Source organism: Danio rerio, chromosome 18 (assembly GCF_052040795.2).
Source record: "Danio rerio strain M-AB ecotype USA chromosome 18, GRCz13ab, whole genome shotgun sequence".
NCBI lineage: Eukaryota > Metazoa > Chordata > Actinopteri > Cypriniformes > Danionidae > Danio > Danio rerio.
Genome location: NC_141038.1, coordinates 26,780,727 through 26,808,036, shown reverse-complemented (window position 1 = coordinate 26,808,036; position 27,310 = coordinate 26,780,727). Strand labels below are relative to the sequence as shown.

Genomic DNA, 27,310 nt, shown 5'->3' with positions numbered 1-27,310 from the left:
CATGACCTTTTTAATGTGCATGCTGAATTTTTTTTCCATCGTAGTTTATGTGCATAATTTCTCATTGAATAAAAAGTTAATCCTACTGATTTATGTGATATGTTTTTTATGTGAATTTTCAAAATATATAGCATATCCATCAACCATATTTTTATGCACATATCCAAATTAAAAATAAAGTAGGTGGATGGAAACGTAGCTAGTGATGGGTTGCAGCTGGAAGGGTATCTGCTGCATAAAACATAAGCTGGATTATTTGGTGGTTCATTCCGCTGTTGCAACCCCAGATTAATTAAGAGACTCAGCCAAAAAGAAAATGAATGAATGAATGAATGAATGAATGAATGAATGAATGAATGAATGAATGAATAAATGAATGAAGGAAATTCAACACGTTTAACACGTTTGCAATGATTTTGCAGGCATCATTTTCTTTTAGTGTAGCCCTGCCCTGCACTGTAAACCCTAATGCTGTAACTAATTAATTGAATTGAGTTCTATTAACTTAAATCATTAAAATTCGTTTATCTTAATTAACCTTGATGAGTATTTAGAACTTTTTCTTATTTTTGAGTTTGAAAAAATTTAATCTTTCAAGTAAGGTGAACAATTCTGCTGGGTTTAATCTATACAAAATGTCTCAACTTAAATGCTGTCAGCCCAGTGATTTTGCGTCTGACGTCATCCAGGTTCACGTACGTGCTCATGCTTCATTTGTTTTTTTCAAGATGGCGGATCGGCATCGCTTCACACTACAGTAAGTAAAATATTTACAAATCCAAGAAATATTAAATGTATGTTTTAATTAATATAATCACAGTAACAGTTCAATGTAATGTAGAGTTAATCAGGGTGCGTTTACATGTCGTACATTACAGAAAACATGTTTAGCCTCACTTGTTGCTAACTAACGTTAACATTACTGTTTAAAAAGTTAGAATCAGTGCAACGTTAGCGTTAGTTGTAATGTGTTAACTCTGAATTTTAACAGAGTGTGATAAAGACAAAAATATTTAAAATCGGCAGATTACGTTTTTCAAAAAAATTTAAATCTTGGCGCGAGTATGCCTTTTCTCAGCCTGTGCTGAAGTTGTCATGGAGACGTGCGCTCTCACAACCGCATGTCATGGCGCTGCGCTGAAATCCATCCAGTATGTGAATGTGGTATTATCTTCGCGATCTGTAGGCACTTCGGAAACGAAAGGCGCAAGAAACGTAACGTTAATCATAACTCAAATGATCTCCGCCTAAACACTAAACGGTATTTTCTGATGACGCGCAAAAACGTAGTCTCAAAACTTAACTCTGTCACACGCAGCTTGTTGCTTGCTGATCCATGTATGAGGATAGCCTGACGGAGAACATTTAAGCTGCGCTCCTCACCTGAGCAGGTACAGAGCAGAGCTTCAATTTACACTACCACATTGAGGTAAAGTTGGTTTTATATTCATACATTCATTTAGTAACAACTTGTGACTCGCTCCATAAATAGTTTACCATGGTACTTTGTCTATTCGTTCTGAAATCACATGCAAGTATGACATGAAAACAATATTACACTAAATGCACTATTTTTTTTGACTGAACAATGTTGTACTTTAAAAGTCATTGGCTGCTAATATGATTTCACCATTAAGAATATGCAAAAATTACCTTTCTGAAATTATATTATTAAGGAGAAAGTCTGAATGTGTAAATATAAAACTAACTTTACCTCAATCACCAGCACTGATCAACACTTAATATTTCCTCGCGCTTAAGACGACATCTCTGCATATCAATGATTACCTGATTAATGCGATCAGTTAAATGAGTTTAAATGTCATTTAGGTCAAATGTATTTTAAAGGTATGATAAAAGTTTTTTTTTTTCAATCTATTTTTTAAAAATGTCTACTCTGGAGAGAATATAAACAGCCTAAAAAACAAAGTATGCATATCTATAAAACATTAATATAAAATTATGTTATTAAATAAAATAATAACAAAACATAATATTTAAGACGTGGTAAACAAGACATAGTTTTCTGATGTGCAAATTTTGTAGCTTAAAATATATTTATATCTTAAAAATATAAATATTTTAGTCTATATATTTTTACATCATTAGACAATAAGGTACGTTTTGTTATTTCTAGCTTTTAAAATCAGGCCTTAAATTTCTTTGTCGTCCTATTCTGTTTTAGAAATTTCAATACTGTTTAAATTAAATCTGTGTTCATCGAATCAAAGCAACTAACATGATAATCAGCTCTATTGCTAACCATTTTGGAGGTTAACGTTAGACATCATGCAACTGTACTACTCTCAGCTAAATGACACTGTGACTTTGTGTACATACAGAATTGAAGGTCGGGTGTTGCTGACTACAGATAGGTTCTTAAATGGAGGCATGTGAAAGGTGGGTAAAATATTTATTTTGAACTACTATGACTGGCATATCCAGATAAAATAAATATTACAGTGTATTTATCAATGATACTTTTGCAGCAAGGAAAGTGAAACTTCAGCTAGACCTTGAGTTCAGTTTACAACATGAAGATCCTGCTTTCAACATCTGATCAACACCTGATTTTCATCTGAGGTAAAAAATAGATACATATAGGAAATAGAATAGAAACATAATAATAATATTAATACATTTTTTCTAGAATTGTATATTTTGTGGTGTGGGTTTGTTTTATGAAATTCTCTCTTGTTTCTTTTTGCTGTTTGCAGAGTACCAACATGTTACAAATGAGAATTTTCCCCACAAATTCTTTGCACAACTGGACCACCACCTATTTCATTTGATGACAATTTTAAGGCAAACAGCATCCAAAACTGGCAAGACAGCAGATTCCCTGGCTAATCTTTTAAAGGTTTATGATGAGCAGGTATGTTTGAGGTCACGTGTTAAAGTATACATTAAAATATAATTTGAATTTTTTTTTTTTTTTTTAATTTTTAAAAAATTGATTCTTGATTTCCAGGAACTGCATGATGTCAGTTCATGACGGACTACTGTTATCAGAGGTCTTTTGGTCTTGCTGCGTGAGCGTGACTTAAGATTCTTTAGGAACACCCTGGTAAGACTTCATTCATTCTTTTCACAATTAGGCATGTTTAATGAAAAGATGAAAGTTTTGAAAACTTTTACTTAATAACATATTTGTAATCACGAATAGTTGATGAATCATATAATATTGGCTCAGTCATTGTGATACTGTCCTTACATTAATATCCTTGAATTATATTTTTAGATTGATAATCCTGCTGACTGAAGATGCTTTATTGGCCCTGCATTCACTGAGGGTCTCTGTTGTCCTGAAGAATGAATTGGACACCACCCACAGCACACTTCCAGACCTTTCTTGTCTTGTATGGATTAATGTATGCTCTTCACATAATATATAGTAAAGGACTTTGAACTTGTGCAAAAAGTTTTGCTTGGCATGGATGATGGAAAATAAAAAGTCTCGTAGCATGGAAACCTTAAAGAATGAGTTAATGTAGAGCTTTTTTTTTTTTTTTACTTAATAAAGACTGTCTCTGGGGTAGTAACTTCAAAACATTTATTTACCTTTAATTGGTAAGTATGCATTTTATTATATATAGGGATAGTTTGTCCAAATATAAAATTCTGTCATTTACTAACTCTTCACTTGTCCCAAACCTGCTTGAATTTCTTGCTTCTGTTGAACACAAAAGTTAAGTAAAGCTGACAACCTGTAACCACTGACTTTCTAATAGGAAAACAAATACTGTGGAAATCGGTGGTTACAGGTCTCAGCTTTTTTTTTTTTTTTTGGTCAAAAATAACCTTTTAAGTGTTCAACAGAAGAAAGAAACTCAAACATGTTTGGAATAAGTAAATGACAGAATCATAGTTCAACCAAGACTGAATATATATATATATATATATATATATATATATATATATATATATTTATAATCTGCTCTCCGTTAAACAGAAATTGGGGAAAAAAATAAATGGGGGCGAATAATTCTTTAACGATATATATATATATATATATATATATATATATATATATATATATATATATATATATATATATATATATATATATATATATACAGTTTCTGTGTAGTTTACACTAAACGAGTCACTTCACAGAATGTGCACTTATTATTTTTTTAACGAATGCCTTAAGACTAAGTTTTACACTTATTAATGTATTATTAAATTTTATCAAACTTATAGTTGTTTTTTCTTGAGGCTCTTATGTCTGATATCATATTTACATTGTGGGTAATTTTTATTAATTTTAGAATAGTGTTCATTTTCAATCTCTTTATGTCTAATAGTTTTTATCATTTTAAGACATTTGTAATTGCATAGGAGACAAATTTGAAAGTACTGTTGGACATTTTTTCTTTAAAAATAAATGTCTAAAATGGTATTGTCTGTGTGTTTTAAATTACAGATTTATTTTGACAGATTTATGGGGTTTAAAGATTAAAATAATGGCTAATTTTATTTGTGAAACTGACGATGGAGAAGTTTATTTAAAAAAAATGCTATCAAAATGTATGAGCTGGGTGACTAAGTATGTAAAGGTGAGATAAATAATTAAAAATAAGTTAATTGCTATTAAAATGTATGAGCTGGGTGATTTAAGTATTTAAAGTTGAAAGAAATTAAAGCAATTAAGTTAATTGGTATTAAAATGTATGAGCTGGGTGACTAAGTATTTAAAGTTTGGAAAAATTAAAACAATTAAGTTAATTGCAATTAAAACGTATAAGCTGAGTAACTTGGGTATTTTAAGTTAGGTGAAGTGTCTTGCATGAGTACAACAAACTCAAAACTTAATGTTTCTGTTTACTTAAAATAGATAATTTCATAACTTAAAAAATTTGACGTAACTGATTACCTCAAATTTTTTGAGTTTTGTCAACTTATTCGGGATTACAGTGTGGCCCGAGACGCACATGCTGTAGCCGTCCCCTTGTGCAACTGCTCATCAAAACCTTTGGCCCGAGTCCAACCTGAAGCTGTTATTTTTTTCTCATACTATTCTTATACTGTTAAAGCCATTAAAATAGACCAGATTTGTATATATTAGAAAATTGATGTTTTTTTTTTTTTATCAGAAAAATTTAGAGAAATGTTTGGAGTTTTTTGTTTGTTTGTTTTTTTGTTAAATGTAAGTTTTAGTTTTTAAGTGACATCGATATCCAAGCGCTATGATGTCCACAGTGAGTTTATTTAACTTACAACAAGTTGTGCATTGTGCATACCAGTTGGCTCATGATTAAAAGTTGTCACTATTTGAAAAGTTGACCAGAAGTTTGTCTTTCCTTTTTCATAGTTTTAAGATCGCTATTGGCAATTTTTCTCTTTATGTTCTCCATTGTACGTGGCAGGAAATTTCTATATGCAAGGCATCACTGGTGTTTCTGGACCGCACGCATTAGATCTCATTAAACATTTTTTGACATTTTTTTTCTAAAGCAGGCCCAAAGCCCGAAATGCGTGCTACCTATGACGTGATAATTGGCCTAAAGCCCAGCCCTAGGGGCATATAAAAGTCAGGCCCTGACAGGCTTGGGCTCAAATGCAGGGCTTTAACCAGGTCCATGCCATTCAGCCCCTGTGCCATGCAAAATAACACAGTTGCTAAACTACAATTTTGTTTTGTTTTTCCCATTTTTCTTCCAGAACATTCTCTGTTATGATCATTTGCTGATCATTTATTCATTATTTTGCTGATGTTGCTGTTTTTGTCCCATAATTTTTCCAATTAGTTTTACTACCTTTAATATTTTCCTAATCTTTTCCCCTCATCTGTGATTCGTGAGTTTTGTGTGGTTTGTTTAGCTTCTTGTGCCAGAAAATTGCCTATACCTTGTCTTTCTGATGCTTTGGCACAATTATTTGCTAAGTTTTATTTTGTTTTTGCATTCAGATTTTTTTTCTTGTTTGTTTGTTTGGTTTATTCCTGATTTAATTTACCTTGACATTCAGACGACACACACATGAGTAAGCAATGAGTTGATTTCATTTTTAGATGAACTATCCATTAAATGAGATGAATCCTATAAGCCCTTACTGTAGCTCAGAGATCAGTCACAGTAGAGGAGGCAGTGGAGGTCAGGGAATGTGACAAAGAGTTGTAATTGGCCACAGACTGACACATCCCTCCCTAATTAACCCCTGGCCTGGGACTGTTTGAGATCCCATAAAATAGCCAGACAAAAGGAGTAGACTCCAATAGGTCTGGCACCAAAGTTACTCTGCCCTCCAGCAGCTGGATATCTGTCCACATACAAGGAGATATTGTGTGACTTGTGCCTTTCTGGTGCTGTTTTCAGGGGCCGCTGGTAATTCCACAACTAATAGGTTTACAGTGTTATATTGAAGGAAGCACTGTCAAGTCTTTTAATTGCATAAGCTTGGTTTCATAAAAAGTGTTAATGGGAAGCTGTTTAAAGAGTAGCATTTGCACGAAGACTTGTATGGCTTATATAACATTCATATGAAATTTAAATTGTTTAAAAAAAATCTAATTTAGTCTGGACTATTGGAGCTGCCATTATTTTAGGTGTGCAGTGTGTGATATCAAACGGATGCACTTGGTGAGCCTCTGGTGCTGCCAGCAGCTATTTTGACTCAACGTGGAAAGCAAAATACTGATTTGATGCCACATTGTGCTGGATTAATTTTTTTAATCAAGGAGATGTTGGTCTTAACTTAGAGTTTTGATTTCACACTGACTTTAAAAGTCATCAGCTATCTTCTCATCCTTTTTTATTTTCTTATCAATAGAAAAACTGCATGAAGATTTATGTCACTTCTCTTTTTGGGGTTGTTCATCTGAAAATTACGAACAAAATCTGCACAATGTGGTATTTTGTATTCTCATTTTTGATTAATTGATAATAGAAACAGATAGGGCACCAGTAGTGGTGCAGCTGTTTGATGTCATTGAAAATAATGGTGGCCATCATACTCCAAAATATGAAGCTCTTATCTGGTAATATGTGCTCTAAATCCAATATTTTACATACCAACCAATGGTGTGAAAATTAGAGACAATACATTTAATAACTTTTACATTTTAAAGTTATGCAAAACCAAGAGTCTAGAATTAGAATGGACGGAGGGGACGTGTTCCCACCAATATCCACAGATTATCAAAATGTCACCAGACTGCAAAACCCAAAAAGTTAAGGTAACTCAAACTGTTTGAGGAAACCTATTGTAACAAACCATATAGATTCAAAAACTAATCCAAATGAGTACTGTGAACTTAATTTGAGTTAAAATAATGAGGTAATTAACTCAATACCTTCAACACTGAGTTCAAAACTCTTTTCAAATAAGTAGAATTAACTTTCTGTAAATTTTGAGTTAACTACACTCATTTCTTTTAATAAAGTTGACTGTTGGGTTTTACAGTGCTCCAATAATTCAATAGCCTCCAAAATAAAACTTTTAATAATACTTGTCCAGTCAGACTTACTTTGTACAATTCAAAGAAGAGTTTCAGTCACTTGAAGTCAAGTTCACTAAAAGTCCACCATAATAGTAACCATAGATGTGCAATTAATGACAAATTTGTTACGATTTTGGCCTCTACAACGATTAGGCAAAAACAACAATCGAGATGAAATGGTTATTGTGTCATATGCCTCCCTCTTTCCAGAAGTCTGCATTCATTATTTATTAAAAACAAATCATGTCAATTTACTTTTGCACCATACTTTTGCTTAATTTAATGTTGTTTTTATTACTATAAATATTGTATATGTACTATAAAAATATTATATTTTATAGTATTTTATATATATAAAGTATTTATTTATTTATTTTTCACGTTTTTTTAGTGTGAAATAGAACATATTCTGCTCTGTTTGCACACTCAGAGAAAGAAAAGAAAATGGACATTTATAGCCATCTTTTAGTTTACAGTGCAGAAATGACAATATTATACTTGAAAAAATGTGTTTAGAGGCGGTGGTAATTATGCATAAATAAGCCCTCAGTAAACAGAAGTCTTTATTAAACTACCTTTTTGTCAGACATTCCTTTAACTTTACATTTTAAATGTAAATAAAAATTTTACAATGTCAAACTAGGTCCCTATCAATATCAAAAGCTAATCTACGACTTTGTGCAGAACCATATTTTTGACTAAATGCAAACCTTTTTGGAATTCCTTATTTGAGCAGACTGAATGGAAACAAGTTTGGAACTTACAGAGTAAATACTGTCTCACCAATAAAGTTAAAGAAGTGACATGTAAACTAATTCATTTAATCTATCCAGTGATCAAGTTGTTATTTTTAAGACCCATTGAATCAGCATGTACTGTTTATCAATTAAAGGAAGAATCGATAAAACACCTACTTTTTGAATGCACATATACCCACATGTTTTGGTTTGTTGTTGAATATCTTGTATTTAAACTTACAAAATTAAAAATGAAATTTTCTTGTAAAGATATTTTTTGACATACAAAAATAATAATAAAACTTTGGAGCAAAACTTGTTTATTAATTTAATGATTGTATGTGGGAAGTACCATGTACACAAACAAAAATGGTCCAATGGTTATTTGTTTAAAATTGATCTTAAGCATTATATTGAAACTCTAAAAGACATTTTAAAAGGATGTATGCGATTTTGGAACCATTTTCTTATACAAATGTCTTGTTATTTATAAGTCCCCTTTAATTGTATGCATTTTTTGTTTTTATTCTCTGTTGATGTTTGTAATGATAAAATTGTAAGTACTGTATTTCTCAGTTTTATGCTATTGTTTATGTTTTGTAATAAAGAAAAATATATTCATAAAATATTCATCCAAAATATTAATAAAAACTGTAAACATTTATTAATTTAACAGTTATTTCATTAAGAGACATCATTAACATTACATTAAGGCAAACGTACTTTAAGGTAATTATACTGTTACACATAGCTAATACATGATAATCATCACATAAACTACTTGATTATCAACCAAATTGCATTGAAAATCTGTTTTAAATTCCAAAATGAACTGTTTTGGACAAAATAAAACTGCTTGAAATTGATGTCATTGCAGGGAGAGCCTCAAAGCCACACCTCCATATTACATAATCAACACAGACCAATGAAGATTCAAAGGTTTACCAAAATAAACAAACTTTTCCAGAAAGTTCACTTTGACAATCTGATCCAAATTCCAATTTAATTCAATTTTGGCCTGATTTTGTATTTTATAAAGCTCTTTTTGTTTGAAGCATACTATGGCATGTGTATTTGTGTGAATGAACATTAGTTCTTGACTGGCAAATTTCATAATCACTGCTACCTTTGAGAGCCTTCACATGTGGCAGACTAAAGAATGGCTTTGTTTTCTTTCATAACAGATTCCTAGGCGACTATCCAAGACAGAAGGAGGTTCCCAACCGGCTGAAAAAGATGGCGCAGAGGAATGTCTGTGTGGCTTCCTGGTGCTGGAATCCAATGTAGGAAACATAATTCACAGTCGCAATGACAACTCTGAGAAACAGCCTCTTAAGGTTACAGAACCTATGGATATTTCGGAGGAGACCCGTCAACTGAAGAAGAAGCTCATGAAGCAGATTCCTATGCAGCACAGAGTAGTTCTTGGTGGAAGTAATAAGAAGTCTCCAACCACAGAGCCAGTAGGAAGAAGAATCTGACAGATCACAGCCAAATCTCTTCCTCCTCTTCATATATTCGCACTGTTCAAAACAACATGAGTGCCACCATTAATTTGAGTGAGACTAGAGAGGAGAGAGACAGTTTTCTGCCTGCTGTGAGTGTTTGTTTAAAAAGTCATGTCCGGGTTAGGATTGTTATGAGTTCTGGCAGTGCAGTACATCATCACTTTTACCAGACGTTAAAGTCAACAGTACCTACATTTACAGAAATGATGTGACCATAGCACCATAGAATCTTTTAGAAATATTAATAGATGGTGTCCTTTATTAAAATTGAGATTCATACATCCTCTGAAAGCTGAATAATAAGCTTTACATTGGCGTATAGTTTGTTAGGATAGGACAATATTTGTTTGAGGTATTTGGAATTTGAGGATTTAACAAATCAAAATATTGAGAAAATTGACTTCACAGTTGTCTAATTTCTTAGCAATGCATATTACTAATCTAGGTTTTGTTATATTCACAGTGGAACATTCATCAGATGTCTTCATGTAATATGATAATTACTTGATAATCTAATGGTGTTTGACCTAATCAATCATTTTAAGCCATGCAATGTATTCTTGCCAATTTCTCGTGCAACATAAAATGGTTTTGTGGTCCAGGTACTTTATATGGTGCCTCTGAATTGTGAGTTTGCAATTAAGTTTGCTGTATTCATAAATCACTTGATATCTCTATAATCTAAGGTCTGTAAGATTTTATAAATGAAGAATATAAAATTGCAAAAAAAAAAAATGCTAATCGAAATTTTCAGCATGATTTAGCATGATTATTCCAGTGTGAAATAAAAATCCTATAGAACAGAGATCCCCAAAGGGCCAACGTTGGCCTAAGCATGATAACTTTTGATTTGGCCCACCGTCCCATCTGACAATAGAGGGAGAATGATGGGGTGAATATTTATGGCAGAGATTGTCATTTTGAATTTAATGTAAATTTCTGTTTATTTAGTAATTTATTTGGCTCTAATTTTGGAAAAAAAAAAATGTAAATATTGTCCCGTGATGGATAAAGAACAATGGGGCCTGCAGTTTAGTTTATTCAGCATTGAACATTGAGATTTTTACTGTAATTTTTTTGTATTAATTTTACTGTAATAAATGCTATATATATATATATATATATATATATATATATATATATATATATATATATATATATATATATATATATATATATATATATATATGTATATGTATATATGTGTATATATATATATATATATATATATATATATATATATATATTACACTACATTAGTTAATATAATTTAGAATTGTTTGATATTTTTGTGATAAATATTTTTTTCAAGATTCTTTGAGAATTTTTTTTTTCACTTTTAATTTTACATCAATTTCACTTTCACATCAATTTAATGCATGCTTGCTGAAAAGTATTTCTTTTCAAAACAAAGTACTGACCTCAAGTCTTTGAAGAGTAACACACAAAAAGAAAACTAACTTTTAAAGAGATTTTATAAATTGTAGTGTGACAATTATCTTAATAAGGAAGAATGTAATGTTGAGGTAATGAATGCTAGAGAAGTTTAAATAATAGTATAAAATTATACAAATCTCTTATTTGTGACTATACAAACTGCAAGACTGTGCAGCCAAGTTTGGTTACTTTTAGGTAGTATTTGTTGTATTAAAAAGCGGATTATATGCGTTTTCCCACCAAGTTTTATTTTTTACAATTTGGGGAATTAATGGGTAATCTATAAAAAATGTTACACTCTCATTCATTGAAAAAAAAAGAAATATTTAAGAGGTCCATCATCTAAACATAAAAATCAATTCTTATGAATTTGCCATGAGAATTGTCTCGAGACAATATTTTTAAGCTTCTATTTAAAAATGTTTTGACACTTTATGCAAATCTAACTTCTGTAACCCAGGAAAACATTTGCAGCATAAGTATTGATGAAATAGTGTATGACAGTATTTCATTTCTATATATGCTAATACAAATCATTATTAATTTATACAAACAGTGTGGCACAAAGATCTGATTGAAATGTATAAAATACTTATGATGTACATGTAAGATTGTGTTTAATATATATATATATATATATATATATATATATATATATATATATATATATATATATATATATATATATATATATTGACAAGTTAACACACATATATATTGCATTTGTTTCACTTTAACCTTTTATTTGAAGTCTTTCAAACTAACGTTTACATACTTTGGCAATTTTTGTATTAATTACAAAGACAGCATATTCATCAACTGATGGTAACTTTACACTGTACAATGACATTTAAGAAAAGTCTTCATTCATTAGCATACATGTTTGTGTTGTTGTTGTTTTTTTCTTAGAAAACACTTGCAGTTTCAGAAAAGAAGCAGCTTGGGAAAAACACATCCTCTGCTGTTATCTGAATGCACACAGACACAATCACCAACCAGTCTATTGAAATTAAACTGCAAGTCAGCCTTGAACTGATAACAGCTTCTTGGATGACAATACCTGATACTGTGAGAGACTTCTGTATTTGAATGTAGTGAGAGACAATGTTGTTTTACGTCTACTCATATTTTTAGACCACAGCGCATCAGCAGTTTACCACTAGACTACCAAAATCACTATCATGTTTACTTTCTGTTTCCATTATTTGCAGAAGCACTGACATTGTTCATGCTTATTTTAAGCAAAGGAAATTAAGGGTGAATTCACACTTGTTGATAAGTTCTCTTGACTTATTTTGGACCAGACCATGAAAAAAATGGTACATTTAATACTGGTTTACTTTTCATTTTAATGCATAAGGCTATTAATATGTATTTTTTGTGACAGAACTTGCACCATTTAACTCTTCCATTTCAACAAGTTGTCAATAGAAGCTATAACCTTAGCAAACTTACTAGTGAAATGTCTTAAAAATAATTGTAGACCCTGTTTTATTCTGGAACCAGTTTACACTGGTGTTCCTTTTCAATGTAGACTGACTAAAATGCTAACTTTTGAAAAACAAAGGCTATCAGTGCTATGTATGCATACAGTGCTCAGCATAATTATGTACACCCCATTTTAAAATCCATTTCTCAGTCAATATAGGCAATGTATTTTGATGCACTTAAACAAAACAGATTTATTAAACAAAAACATTTATTAAAATAATATTTTAGTCACCAAACATATTTAAAAAATTGAAAGATAATACAATTTAATTCAAGCTAAATATTGCAAAACAAAAATTACAAGCGCTTTGTGTAAGCTTTTTTCATTTAATAAATTTGTATTTTTTGCCGCCTTTGATGAATATTTAAAACAAAAATTACAACCTACATCATTTCATTTTTTTATTATTATTATTTTGCTTCACTTGATTTTTCCTCTTTTTTAAATTCGTATTTATTATTTTTCTGTAACATAAATTTGGGTGTACTAGTTTTTGGACCGTTGTCATAAGTTATTTTGTTAGCTAAGCTCCAGATTTTGCCTCAGTACTGACTAATCTAATGCATATGCACAAGTATAATATTGTATAGCATCCTATTAAAAATATGTATTTAAAATATAAATTGTGAGGGGTGTACTTACTGTATATATGCTGAGCACTGTATCATTTGTTTTTTCTATTTTATAGTGTGGACATGTTTTTGTTTTTTAAACGTATAAAAACACCAGTATGGACAAGGAGCATTTTCAGTCTAAGACTCCATATAAGATAACACTTGCATTTTTGTAAATGCAGCCTTAGTTGCTCATACAGAGGGTCTAGCTGTGGTCACATTAAAGATTTCAAACTCTTATGAAAACCACATTGCCAAGCTTGCCAAGTGTGAACACACCCTAAAACACTTATTTCTCCTATTTCTCCCCAGACAATGGACTTTCACTTTTCTTGACAGCTCCCTATATTCAACATGTTCTCAGTGGAAGCCATCACCTTGGCAGACATGTTAGGGCAACCTCTTAAGTGCCCAAGCGGAAGGTCCAGCTGTAGTTACATGAGAGGTCCTGAACGAGAGCAGGGTTCATCTCTCTCAGTGGGTCTAAAATAGGTCATATCAGACCTAATAGGCTTTATTTCCAGAACTCCCATCAGCTTCACAGTGAATCTGTTCGCCTGCGGGCAAACACTGCAGACATGCTCTTCACAATTCCCTTAATGCCTGCTAACTTCTTCACAGACACTCTGGATTCTCTGATACGATCCACCAGCCCATGGAAAACCATGAGAACGCTGTGGTAGTTCTCAGCAGCCGAGACCTCATAAAACTGACAATCCGCTGAGAGTGCAAGCAGCCGGCCCTCCTCACTAAGCACTGTACGGCGATGGTGCAGGTCTCTCTTGTTTCCTACTATAACTATGGGCATCTTCTCAAAGCCCAGAAAGTCTTTGGTGGTTTTTATTGTATGAACGAGTCTGGAGACAGTGTTGAAACTGGCTCTGTCACAAATGCTGTAGACCAGCACCAAACCGTCCGCCCACTGAAGTCTTTTCTCACACAGCAGAGTCTCGAAGGATGGGTCCTGCTGAAAAGACAACCACTGGGTGTTAATTCAATATTTCAAATGGTGTAATGTTATTCAATAAAGAGCATTTTATACATGAAAAAAAGATCAAACTAAACTTTTATGCTGAGCTACAGCTGTTGATAAGACAAACACTGGGTATTCGTTCAGCATTTAAACCAGAGTATTTAATATATTCACTACAGAAATTTTATGTGTCAGCTTAAAACCAGCCAACACGGCCGAGATAGTGAACCAGCATTTTAGACTGGTTTATGCTGTTATTATTTTTCTTCTAAATAATATTTATTTATTATTACTATTATACCTTTCGTTACTATTACTTGTTAAATATACAAATAGGTTCTGAAACATTACTCACCTGTGAATACGGCGCATCCCATATATTCAGAGTTTGCTCTCGTCCATCCACAACAATATTGTGAGTGTAAAACGATTCTACAGAGAAAACAGGTTTGTGAAACATTAAGAAAGAAACATAACAAAACTTATAAATAAGCCAATGAATGAACTACTTACCGATATCACCATATTCCCCAATAAATCTGCGAGTCAGGAACCGGACAATGAGAGCTGCAAAACAAAAGTTGCAATCATAAACGTTACTTATGTGAGAAAAGCAGAACAAAAAAGAGAAACGCATGCATGTTATAAACTTATTGCTAGTTAATAAACTCACCAGATTTACCAACATTGTCAGTGCCTAGAACAACGACGTTTGCGTCCATTCTCTGTCCGTTTAGTCCAGTCATGTTGTTTAGAAAGATGCTGCGAGAGAATGATCTGGCGCGTCTCCGCAGCTGTCAACAAAGTTGAGGAGAAGGCGGAGCTTAGACGTGCTCGCTCCCGTGATGATGATATGATGATGCATCGCCGGTGAGTTTAATCAAAGAGTTTGGTTTCATGAACTACTGGAGGAGCAAATAGCAAGCGGCTGTAAGTCAAATTCCTGAATTTAGTTATCATATTTTCTTTATCGTAAGTGTGAATACTGTACTTGTTTGACCACTGTTTATTGTTTACAAAGATTTTTTTGTCAGAAAAGTAACCTGTTTAAGTCCACAAGGTGGCATGAGTGGACTAGCAGGTTTGTAGACACTGATCCAGGGTTTGGGGTCATTCCACAGAAATTAAAGTTTTTCTGTCCCTAGTGTAACAAAAATATTAAATCTTTAGGTTCAATTTTTTTTTTAAATATTTAAATCAAACACTATTATGCACATTAGTCTACTAAAGTATTGATGCCTTGGAACATGGCATTGCTGTTATGGTTTAACACAAATCTATTATTTTGAACCAAATAATATGACATAACTTGACTTTCTTCTTCATGTTTCCTAAAGATTTATAAAGAAAGGCCCATCAGAAATTATTCATGATTTTATATGAAGCTTTTGGCCTCGCTGGTATGATCTCTGTTGCTAGAATATGAATTGATTGGACTACTTAATTTAGTCAACAGCCTTCAGACATGAAAAAATGTCATTGGTGTTTTATTTTTATGTGTAACACTGAATGTCATTATGTTTCTTACTGGTGATTCATTACGTCAATAATACTGTTGTTGTTGGGTTTTTTGTTCTCTCCATAACATTACTTAAACTATGTCACATGTGACAAGAAATAACTTTACATCCCTTGTATTCTACTACACACAAGATTTATGATTAAGGAATGCATAAATACACATTCATCATTTCAAATATTTTCATTGTTATTGCACATACTGTATATGGTAATGAAATTAACTTGTATCACTAAATCACACTTTTAATAAAACAAATAAAACAAGCTTCATATCTGTTACAGTATCATTATTTTGTTTTCTTTAACTCTAACTAAATGTGCTGAAAATAACCAGGAAATGTTGTTTTATAAAAGCTGTTAATATTTAAAAAACGTAGATAACACTGGTGACAAACCAATTATATGTTGTGTTCTTTAAATAATGTATGATTATGAAAAGCATTAAGCTGCCATTTATGTTTTCATAAAACGCGTTTGTGTAGAATGTTCTTCTTTTCTTTCTTTTTACAATAGTTGCAGTGTATAACTAGTCAAAAAAAAGTACTGTTTTAGTTTGTTGTTTTAAAAATCTTGTTCAGTCCTAAATAGTGTCTGTGTATTCAATGCATTCCACCTCACAGTTTTAGCATAGTAGTCATCTAAAATACACTTTTTAACAGTTTTTTTTTTTTTTTTTTTTTTTTTTAAATACTGTAGGTTGAGAACTAAAAATGGTCATCAACAACATCCTTTTGCTGTTTGGACTGTGGAAAATAGTTATGGAAAGTTAAAATGAAGTGCCTTGTCCACATTTGGCCACTAGGGCTCAGCATAATCCCAAAAATTACAAAGCTTTCGTGCCAGAGTTGGTTTAGAAAAATAAATAAATAAATAATAAGGTAAATTAGTATTTATATTATGCTACACATTCTTATGTGTTTTTACAATAACAAATTGTTTATGTATCTTTATTTTAGGTTTATTAAATGTATTTTCTTAAACATTTTAATTAGATTTATTTTATATTGTGTAATTTGTTCGGCTTATAATGTATGACAAGTATTATTTTTTATTCATTATTATATGCTTTTTCTACCTTGGAGCTCTGTCAGAGGAATATGTTTACATGATAATGCTGTATATCAAATCTAAAACATAGACTTACTGAAAGAATAACAGCCATTTGTGTATACTAAGCATTTATATAACGAATAAAGTCATGGTTTGCGTGTGGCCACCAGTCTTCTCATTAAAGATATGGGTGGCCTAAAGGGTGCAGCTCTACTTGATTTATATTTTGGCCCAAAGGAAGAGGTACCATTTTCCTCACTACAGTAGAGAGAATGGGCTTTTGTTTGGATTGCAGTGACCTTCATTGATTCCTAGACATCTGCATAGTTCAGTACTATATCTCAAGTCAAACGCTCAGCTGACTGTCCGCACGTTTCCTGCATGCTGAGTAGATCTGCTCTCATGCCAGGCCGTAATCCTACCTGATGGGATGCTTTAAATAGTGCCTGTGTAGAAAGTGTTCAGTATCTGGGGGTCTGCATAATCTTTCCCTGCTACTGACCTGAAGTCACCCTGCTGAGCTGCTGGTGTGTGTTTGTGTCTATATATACACTACCAGTCAAAAGTTTGGGGTCAGTTTTTTTTTATTTTTATTTTTTTTAGAAAATTATTCTGTTCATCAAGGTGACATTTATTAAATGTTTAAAAAACAAATGAAATTATTACTCCAGTCATCATTGCTTTTACCATTAATAATAATAACAATAATAAATATTATTTATTATTATTAAATATTGGTAAAAGCAATGATGACTGGAGTAATAATTTCATTTGAAACTACATACAATAAGAAAGCAGTTATTTAAAATTTTAACAAATATTTAACTTTTTTTTACATTTAATAAATGTCACCTTGATGAACAGAATAATTTTCTAAAAAAAAATACTATAATACATGATCCTTAATAAATCACTCTATAATATTAATATTATTAAAATTATTATTATTATTATTATTAATATTACAGTGGTTTGTTAAGGATCATGCAACTCTAAAGACTGGAGTAATGAAGATAAAAATAATTTTTAAAATCAATAATTAATGAATTAAATTAAATTATAAACTACTTTGAACAGTTCTTTTATAATGTAATAACATTTCACAATTTTACAATTTGTACTGTATTTTTGATTAAATAAATGCAGTCAAAACGGCATATTTTACTCCTTCTCTTGGAATTTCCTTTTTCTGTTGAACACAAAAGAAGATCATTTGAAAAATGCCGAAAGCCTGTAACCATTTACTTTTTTAACAGGTTTCTAACATTTTTCAAAATATCTTTAAAATAAGTGTGTGTTTAACAGGAAAAAGAAACTCTTACTAAAGGTTTTGAAACACTTGAGGGTGAGTAAATGTATTTTTGGGTGAGCTATTCTTTTAAGGCAAGACACTGCAGTCAATAAATGTTTTTTAAAAAGCTTTTTGGCTATTCATAAATAGTTTTTTTTTCCCTCTGCAGGTCTATTCAAAAGAAAGCATTTTATCTCTATTGAGCCATGTTTATCTATGTAGCACTTATTCATCTGTATTCTGAATGTCTTTGAAGAATATATTCTTACATGATTTGTCTGATTGCATACATTCTATTTTACAAAAACTTGTGATTTTCTAAATAATGGAGTGATAAAAAGAGATCCTCATAAGCCTTTAAAAACCTTTGACTTTTACACTATCCTTCATTTATAATGGGACCCCACAGTGAAATGAACCGCCAATTACTCTGGCAAACAGTAAACTGTAAAACCTGATAAGTTACGTAATTAAAACTGTTTGAGGAAACCGACTGCAGCAAACTATTAAAGTTACAAAAACAAAGTGGTTCGAGTACTGTAACTGTATATATGTATAAACATATTGAGTCATATAGACGTATATTATTTGTCTTCATCAATGTTCAGTCCAAAAAAACTTTATACCTGTAGCTACTCAAAAGGTTTGTCATTGCTTCTATCATTAGAATTAACTAAAAAAAAAAAAAAAAAAAAAAAAAAGTTCTGAGTTCTGGTTTGAGTTCTGCTTGATATAATTAGTTTATGAGTTACCATAACACTTTTCCATTAAGTCAAAGTAACTTGAAAAAAAAATTATAAGTTTAATAAGTTAAATTAACTTATTTCATTAAGTGATCTTTACTTTTAGGTTTTAGAGTGTATGTTTTATGTGGTAGATGCCCTTTAAGCCACAACTTTGATATATGTAAAAAAGCTAAACTATTTTTGAACCTGATTCATAGTAATTTCAGATCTTTGCTTGATTACTGGCTGCTTATTGCCAGGTTTTTGTGTTGTAATTTACAACCTTGGCAATGTATCATTGCTTTAAACTCTTTTCATACTGCTAAACATCAAAAATTGTTAAAAGGAAAACAAAGATCCTATAATGCAAATCGTACTCATGAATTAAAAACTTACAAATCACAAAATACAAAAGACTTTTAATTTTTCACAGTGAATGAAACAAGAATTGCTAAAGTCTATGTTTTTATTATTGTTTTTAATATCCATTACTTTTAATATTTTGCCTTTAATTATGCATAATGTTAACAGAATACTTTCTTATTTAAAACCTTCTTGGTCACACTTAAGGTTCATTAGTTGATGTATAGTAATGCATTTACTAACATGAACAAACAATGAACAATACATTTACTACTGTATTTATTCATGTTAATAAACGTTAGTTAATAAAAATACAGTAGTTCATTGTTAGTTCATGTTAACTCATGGTGCATTAACTAATGTTAACAAGCATGGACTTAAATGTTAATAATGCATTAATGTTCAATTATGATTAATAAATGCTGTACAAGTGTTGTTCATGATTAGTTCATGTTAGTAAATGCATTAACTAATGAACCTTATTGTAAAGTGTTACCAGCTTCTTAAATCTCTTTGACTGCATTGCATTGATGCTCTCAACAGTCATTATAGGGGCATTATTTACCAACATATAATACAACTTATAATACAACCATTTTTGTACATTTTGTGGCATTTATATTGGCCTATTGTCACAATAAAAAGCAATACAGTACAACACATCTGTAACTCATCTACCTCTAAATGAGATCTCAATAAAGTGTGAGCTCAGGTTAACTCAGCACTTTATTGTTCAAAATGTTAACCTGCCAGTCCAGCCTCTCTGCTTTTTAAAGGTCATGTCACATCACGTGTTTCATGTTTTTATAGCCCTGGTGCGCTTGAATGGGTTATAAGTTATGACTAATTAAAGCAAACACATGCATTCAATCAAAACATTTCATGCTTGGTTAATTATTCATCCAAGCTAATTAGCAGTATTTTGTTAATCTAACATCCTTTTGATTTGTTTTCTCCGACTACTGTCAGATTTTCAGAATCATTTATTTGTGAGCAAAAATATCTTTTCAAAAGTTCTAAAATAAAAATAAATGATGGAAAAATATTCATATATTTAGTTTAGATTATTTTTTTAAGGAGAAATGTTATCTCAAATAAATTCTTTCTGACCTAAAAAAAAAACATTTTTAAATAAATTAGAGGTCAAACTAAAGCCTCAATGTGTGAAATCTGCTCACCTGAACACATTAAAACAACCAAGCTCAGTCTCAAAGGAATAGTTGAATGTTTCCTTTTTTAGCTGTCTATATTAAAACAGAATATTCTGAAAGGTCAAAGCAATGACAATAAATGGGCCATATGAAGACATAGTGCAGTAGGATATAGTTCATAACATGCTTGATGGGCAGTAAAATGTGGTTTTCTGTTCTGCTGCAGGGTCAGAAGACCAAAGTGTTCGAGGTCAGTGTGATTTTCTTTTGAAAATGTTTTAATGTCTTGTGAAACGAAATATATATTTTATGCTGCTGGCACCAAAGGGATTGTAGATAATAATGTATAGGCCCTTGGGCCAGTTTCTCAATTTTCTGAGCTGTCAGAGGTAATATTTGCTCTAATTTTCCCATATATGTGTGAAATACTGCAGGAGTGTCTTAGAGACATCATTATATCCTGTATTGGTTGTGCTTTGTTAAATGTGTGTGGGTCAAAGAAGAAAAGGGGTTTTAAAGCAGCAAGACTATTAACTCATAATACAGCTCTAAATGCACACATTAAAATGTATTTTAGTGCAACAATTGTTTATATGCTAAAGTAATAATCTCAAACATATTTAGAAAAATAATTATTTGATGACTTAAGTATCACCGTGCAGCCCTGAAATAATGACTTAGTTTAATTTTAAATATTTCTACTTCACCCACTTGTCAGATGTGAACAATAATGAAATAAGTAAATAATATAATAAATAAAATTAGTATAATTACTTATTTTAACATATAGTTTAATAAATACATGTTAGATTATGTTGTTTCAATTTTTAGACTAAATGTTAATGAAACATTATTTTACACATATTTTTACAAAAGTTATTTGAAATATTAAAAACTATTTTTAATTAATATTCAATTTATTTATATGAAATCACATTAGTCAATTCAGTTAACCACAAACTAGTAACTAGAACCACCAAACCCTTAAATATAAAATTGTAATTTTATTGTTATTTGATTCCTATGTTTTTAATTTATTTATTTATATATTTTGCATATTTTACCAAATTTATTATTTATATATAATATTATATATTATTTATTAGTATTTATATACTTTAAAATTACTCAAGTTCATGCTTGACAAACATTTGTTTTTTACACTTATTATTTTGAAATAAGTTAAACATTTCTTGTTACTATCTTTCTTTTCTTTCTTTTTTATTTTCTGCAATAATATTCATGTATTAATATACTCAAATCATTTTAAATAAGCTAAAATGTTTTCAATCTTGAAATGTAATTTTTTTTTATTTGGCTGATAAGTGATTGATTTTTTTTTTCTTGTAATTTCATTAAAAAAGCATCTGGTATAAAAACATAAAATAAAATATATTTTTTTAATTAAAAATATTTTGGTTATTAAAATTATGACAGACACAAGACAGTCTCATGGTTCACATTTCCATGAAAATGCAAAAGAGTTGATATTACAAACCCAATACTCCAAATCCTCTGCTTATTTTAACCATTTGTTCAGGCTGAGCCAGTTCTAGTAAAGCAGTCCATGTGTGAGCTTATGCAAATGAATCTCCTTATGGACTTATCTAAACCCACTTCAGTGCTTGATAAATCCATTCTTCCCTGATTCAAGGGTGTAACACACTGCCTGAGTAAAGGTATGGATTAGCCAGTTGAAGTTCTATATCTGAATACTATATTGGATTTGCAATTTTGCAAACAAGAATTGTGTCCAAAGCAAAGAGTGACTTTTTTTTTATTTTTTATTTAAATGGAGTCATATCAGCTTATTAAGTGTGTTGCCATTTGAAAAGAAAAAAAAAAAGATTTGCAATGTTATAAATCACAATGTCTGCTCAAAAGAAAGTTATTAAGAATTAGAGTTGAGTGTTCTTCCATGAATGAACATGTCAAAGTTTCAACACAGGCTTAATGTAAATGCATGCTTCAGTCTACATTTTTGTGAAACTGCAAAAACGTACTTATACATATCTTTGACTGCAGTTTTAAGTGAATGAGCATCAAGGGGCAGTTTTTATGCCAACAAATTGGTTTCTTTACACACTAATGATATTAAGAGTGACATTTTGTAACTATTAAAGTATTATTTTCATGCAGTATTTTGCCAAATAAACAACACAAAACTACCTAACAGTGTCTAGTAATTGAATTTGCCTCACCTATCTATCTCCATAGTGACAACTTTTCTGGCATGGTCATTTTGTTCAGTACCTCACTTTGTATGATGTTGTAGGTAAACAATCAAGGTAAAACTATGTGTTCATAGTGATTTTTTTTTTTTTACTTATACGCTTGCTTTTCAAAAACACTATTGGTTGAGTTAAAAGAAGGGTTTAGGTCAGCAGTTCCCTATATGTGATCTGTACGACATGCCCCTACCTGAAACATTGCTAGATTACCATCAACTGTTTTCTCAGAGAACGACAAGCAGACAAAACATTGCTCCAACGCTGATACAGGTTTTACTTATGGAGAAAATTAAAAACCACTGCAGTGTTTGGGTGTTTTTTGTTTGTCTGAGATAATTAGTCCACTAAAATGTGTGTATTCAATACTAAGTATAAAGCTGATTGGTCAGTTCTTGTTGCGAGAGTCCTGGTGCACTTGCAGCATCCTGAAAAGATAACATATTTTCACCTGGAAAGACAAATGTATTCCATCACTTACACGTGTCCCTCCTTTTACATTTAGCCTCCTTTCTAGGGGTTCATAGAAAAGGTAACACAACAAAAAATTATACACAAAATAAAAATAAAAATAATAAACAAAACAAAATCTTCCTTAATAGACAAGAAGTCCTATATTTCCTAATATAAAAAACTCAAATCAATGAAAATGCTCTTACCCCACTCCCTGACTAAACCCAAAACGTAAGAAAACTTAAGGGATAAACCCAAAATAAATCGACACCCATCTCCCTACATGGCTTACGGTTCACTTAAAGTTACACGTCACTCTTATTCACGCTATAATCCCACAAGTTCACGTTTTAAATATCACACTATATCACTGGGATAGCGAAAACAGGGACTCTCTCTGTGCTTTGCTGCTCTGCCTCTTAATAAAGTCTGGATGCTCTATCAACAGCAACAGATCCAACTTGCTCTGATTGGAAGCAGGTGTGTATGCGCGCATAGTGGAAGGCATGCGCCACAAGTGGAAATAACAAACTTACGCACCGAAAAGACATGCTAAGCGAAGGCAGACATCATTTGCAATCTTCAGCAGTTGAAGCTGTCTTACACAGATAATCTGGATTCACCTGATTTGTTGACATATGGGTTGCAAATCTATTCCTTGGCAGTTAATAAGTCCTTCACTGGGCCTTTTCCCCTTCACAAATAAACTTTCCAAAGAGGTCTGTTCCTTACACATTTTGCTGGCTTGTGGATTAAAAAGTAACCGAGATGTAACCGAGAGAATACGGTGGTTTTTCAAAATAAAAGATTTTTTAAAAATAAAAGATCTTTCAGACTCAGATAATGAATTCTTGTACGGCCCGGTACCAACTGATCCATAGACCGGTACTGGTCTGCGGCTAGGGGGTTGGGGACCACTGCCCTGAGTACCTTTTTCTGATTCACAAAAATGTAAACAGCACCCTCTAGAGAATATGGCGTCTAAAATGTGCAGCAAAACATACCCAGAGCAACATATTTTAGGGTTCACAAAAATGAAGGCTAAGGCATGTATTTCCAATGAGCCTGGCTTGCAAAATATGCTGAATTTAAGTAAATTATGCCCAAGTGAACTAGGCCTGTTATGGCCAAAGCTGTTTTACAAATTTAATAAATTGTGCCATCTGCAAAGGATAGGTTCTTTTATAACCTAACATAAACATGTTATGCTAATTTTAGAAAAAAAATAAGATGGCAATTAGAGGTTTTTGCATCTGAACTCTTCAATTACAGACATAACAAACATTATTGTTCATTTCTGAGTGTTTTGACTATACTGACACGAATGAGATCATTGTTTTTTCTTGTCTCTTGCAACACGTGGCACATACTTGTTATGAGCTCATTAGCACGTTTGATTGAGTTTTATTTTATTCCATTAAGTTTCAGTAATACCCTTCATGCTGAGGCAGAGATCTTTAGTGCTGTATGATGACTGAATCTTCCACTGTGGCCCAGATGTGCTGTTTACTCCCAGAGGAGGCTGATGGAGGAGAGACATTCAGACATTTTGATTCCCTTCTTGCATATTCATGCTTTTTAGACACTTCAATTATTCAGCTGGATGGATTTTCTTAAGGAACCATCCAACGAATTGCTCACTTTGAACCATGAATGATGGGATTGAAAAGGATAGCTTACCCAAAACTTAAACCTGTTTCTTTCTTATGGGGAACACAAAAGAAGACATTTACAGTAGAAAAAATGTTGGAAAAATCTAACCACTGACTTCCTTAGTTTCTATTGTTCCTATATGGAGGTTGACGGTTACAGATTTCTAACATTCTTCAAAATGCCTCCTCTTGTCTTCAACAGAAGGTGTAAAACCACCTCAAGGTTAGGAAATAGTCAGTAAATTTTCTTTTTTTTGTGAACTATCCCTTTAATCCCATTTCAGTAGCAGACTGATCTTCAAATGAATGTTTGACCTGTTCTTAAAACAGACCACTAAATGCTGCCCCCTAAAAATTTATTTTCTTGTATAATGTACTCTAATGTTCTTTTTTGACCAAAACAAAAACTAAAAGGTCAGTATAGCTTTTTGAAGCATCTTAAAATCACTGCAATTTACTGATTGTTTCAAGATGCTTAGGGGAAAAAACAACAATATTTTTAACAGCAATAGCTGTATGCTTGTGATACACATACTGTGGGTGTTGCCCTGGATCATAAAACCAGTCCTACAGTATGTTTCATGATTATATTTTGGATTATTATATAGGTCAACATTATTGATTTTTCATTTGTGCTAACAATCATTGGAATATTGAGTAAAGATCATCTTCCATAAATACATTTTTTTAAATGTCCTACGTCAAATACATTAAAGGGCACCTATGATGAAAATTTTCTTTTGTAAGCTGTTTTGACAGGATTGTGTTCAGGTATAGTGTGTGCACAGTTATATTGGGGTGATAAAAAGAAAAAAAAAAGCCTATTTTTTTTATCTTCTTTATGTTAAAATAGGATCAAAACCCCTTTCCCATTTTGAGTCCCACTGCAAGATGACGTAGGAGTGCGGTTTTAATGCCCACCGATTTGATTGACAGCCACGTATTAACACATCTCCGTAGTGACATGTATAATCATATCATCAAGACATAAATGGCAATGCAACCAATAATAAAAGATCTGTTCAGCTCTCTGTGATCATCAATCATCAAATGTGATCAAGAAGGAGTTTTACTAGTTTAAAACGATTTTAAAACAGGGCATGTTTGTAATGAATTACAGCAATTTTACCATTTTTACTTTATCACCACAGACGCGTGTCAGTACAATTATAAAAGAAAATGCTTCAAACCCAGTTTGTGGACATTAAGTCTAATTTATTTTAGACATTAACATAATGGATATCTTTACAGAAGTAGATTTTTAAGTGGATCCTGTCACATTTGCATGCAAACTGTGCAAACTTACTGTAGTATTTCTCACAAACTACACATGAGATTGCTTCCTTCATGTCTATCAATGTGTTATTTTTCTGACATAGCCAAGGTGAAGATAGCCCTAGATAAAAGGTATAATAAATAATCTGATGAATGTTTTGAGCTGAAACTTTACAGACACATTCTGGAGACCAAAGGCTTATCCTTAATCTTGAAAAGGGGGTAAAATTTTTAATTACCAATGTGCATTACTAAGCATTTAGACAGTTTTAAAGGCATTTTTCTCAATTTAGTTTTTTTTTTTTTTTTTTAACCCTCGGATTTCAGTTTTTTTTTTTTTATACTTTTATCTCAACCAATCCTAACAGATCATACATCAATGAAAAGCTTATTTAATTAAAATAATTTTGAAGGGACAACCTTTTTCATTGCCACAAAGTTTTAGTAATGTTTCATGTCTTTAACTTTTTTGTTTACATGGTTTCAAAGCATGTATTTGTTTGTTTCTGTGATAGCTTAGTACGGGGTTGATTTATATCAGCTGCTCCTTATTTATTAATTTGGTGTGTCTGTATATGTATAGTCCTCACCGGTTGTTATATATGTGATTCATTGACGTATTGTGGCACTTTAGCTGATAATTGAATGTCAGATAAGTGATGATAAAAGGTTAATGCTTTATCACATTTGAAAATAACACACCACCCACACTAAACACAACGGACAATAAAGAAATAAAGAAATAAAATGCATTTGAGAAAAAAAAACAAAAAAAACATGCCATTATCATTGGAACTGTATGCTGAGCAAGAACGATATGTAGAAAAATCTGTGCATATTTAGATAACCATAATGCAAACATGTAAATATGCATTAGATTGCACTAATCAGATAATGACCTTTGGTAGAACTGATTTCATGTAATAACAAAGTATTGTGTTAGGAACCATGCAGAAACATGTCTTCTTAAAAATATTATCTGTACTACAAAATCATATACACTACAGTGGTCAACATTAGAAGAGAATCATCAACTTGCATCGACGTTGTCCTAAAACTATTGAATAACATGCATTCTTTGCCCTACATCAAATGTTGACTGCTGTATATATACATTGGTTAAAATAAGAATGGAATATGGCATGGTAAATATATTTCTGATGAAGCTGTTGACATGAAATTGTCCCAGATTGAGGTTAAAACCCAACAATGCAAACATACAAATAAAACAAATAAAAATCTGAAAATTGTTAAGTGCAATAACAATGCAAAGCCATAGTACTGAATTGCTGAAATGTATTTAATGCTTTGTACAAAAGCTTTTTTTTTTATGATGAGTGTCACATGCATTGATCAGATGTGATTTTAACCCATACTGTATAACAAAGTCTTATAATCT

General features: G+C 31.5%; 2 protein-coding genes and 2 long non-coding RNA genes across 15 annotated transcripts in view; 3 read left to right on the top strand and 1 right to left on the bottom strand.

The window, feature by feature from the left end:
- The window catches only part of plin1 (perilipin 1), a 102,035-nt gene extending 91,704 nt beyond the window's left edge, over positions 1 to 10,331 (top strand). For all 6 annotated transcript variants that reach the window (XM_087293180.1, XM_087293178.1, XM_087293182.1 and 3 more), the window contains one exon: positions 9,363 to 10,331. In XM_087293180.1, the coding sequence (XP_087149306.1) occupies positions 9,363 to 9,659 (297 nt within the window). In that variant the 3' untranslated portion in view covers positions 9,660 to 10,331. The remainder of the gene's footprint in view (positions 1 to 9,362) is intronic.
- On the top strand, positions 706 to 3,481 carry LOC147839740 (uncharacterized). Of its 5 annotated transcripts, none has more exons than XR_015515496.1 (7): positions 706 to 757; positions 1,319 to 1,391; positions 2,343 to 2,400; positions 2,490 to 2,583; positions 2,718 to 2,875; positions 2,972 to 3,067; positions 3,242 to 3,481. It is a non-coding gene; the product is annotated as an uncharacterized LOC147839740 (long non-coding RNA). The 5 variants fall into 5 exon arrangements; XR_015515498.1 differs by having other exon boundaries at positions 1,319 to 1,429; XR_015515494.1 differs by lacking the exon at positions 1,319 to 1,391.
- A 3,436-nt stretch (positions 10,332 to 13,767) lies between the features above and the next one.
- Positions 13,768 to 14,948, bottom strand: si:dkeyp-59c12.1. The gene is made up of 4 exons (NM_001044330.1): positions 14,876 to 14,948; positions 14,716 to 14,769; positions 14,558 to 14,634; positions 13,768 to 14,196 (listed from the first exon to the last, which is right to left on the bottom strand). The coding sequence occupies exons 1-4, from the start codon at positions 14,946 to 14,948 to the stop codon at positions 13,768 to 13,770; spliced, it is 633 nt and encodes a 210-aa protein (NP_001037795.1).
- A 136-nt stretch (positions 14,949 to 15,084) lies between these two features.
- Positions 15,085 to 27,310, top strand: part of LOC141378836 (uncharacterized) — a 45,789-nt gene continuing 33,563 nt past the window's right edge. For 2 of the 3 annotated variants that reach the window (XR_015515000.1, XR_015515002.1), the window contains exon 1: positions 15,085 to 15,132. This is a non-coding gene — a long non-coding RNA (uncharacterized LOC141378836). Of the gene's footprint in view, positions 15,133 to 20,529; positions 20,554 to 27,310 lie in introns of all 3 variants that reach the window. The other variant, XR_015515001.1, reaches the window with a different exon arrangement.

What these genes read in the sequence shown, in the direction of transcription:
- si:dkeyp-59c12.1 (NM_001044330.1), bottom strand. Translation starts at nt 14,948, where the DNA reads ATGACTGGACTAAACGGACAGAGAATGGACGCAAACGTCGTTGTTCTA. An exon ending in TGACAATGTTGGTAAATCTG is followed by an intron (nt 14,770 to 14,875) that starts GTGAGTTTATTA and finishes TTTGTTTTGCAG; the next exon opens with CTCTCATTGTCCGGTTCCTG. An exon ending in GGGATGCGCCGTATTCACAG is followed by an intron (nt 14,197 to 14,557) that starts GTGAGTAATGTT and finishes TTGTCTTTTCAG; the next exon opens with CAGGACCCATCCTTCGAGAC.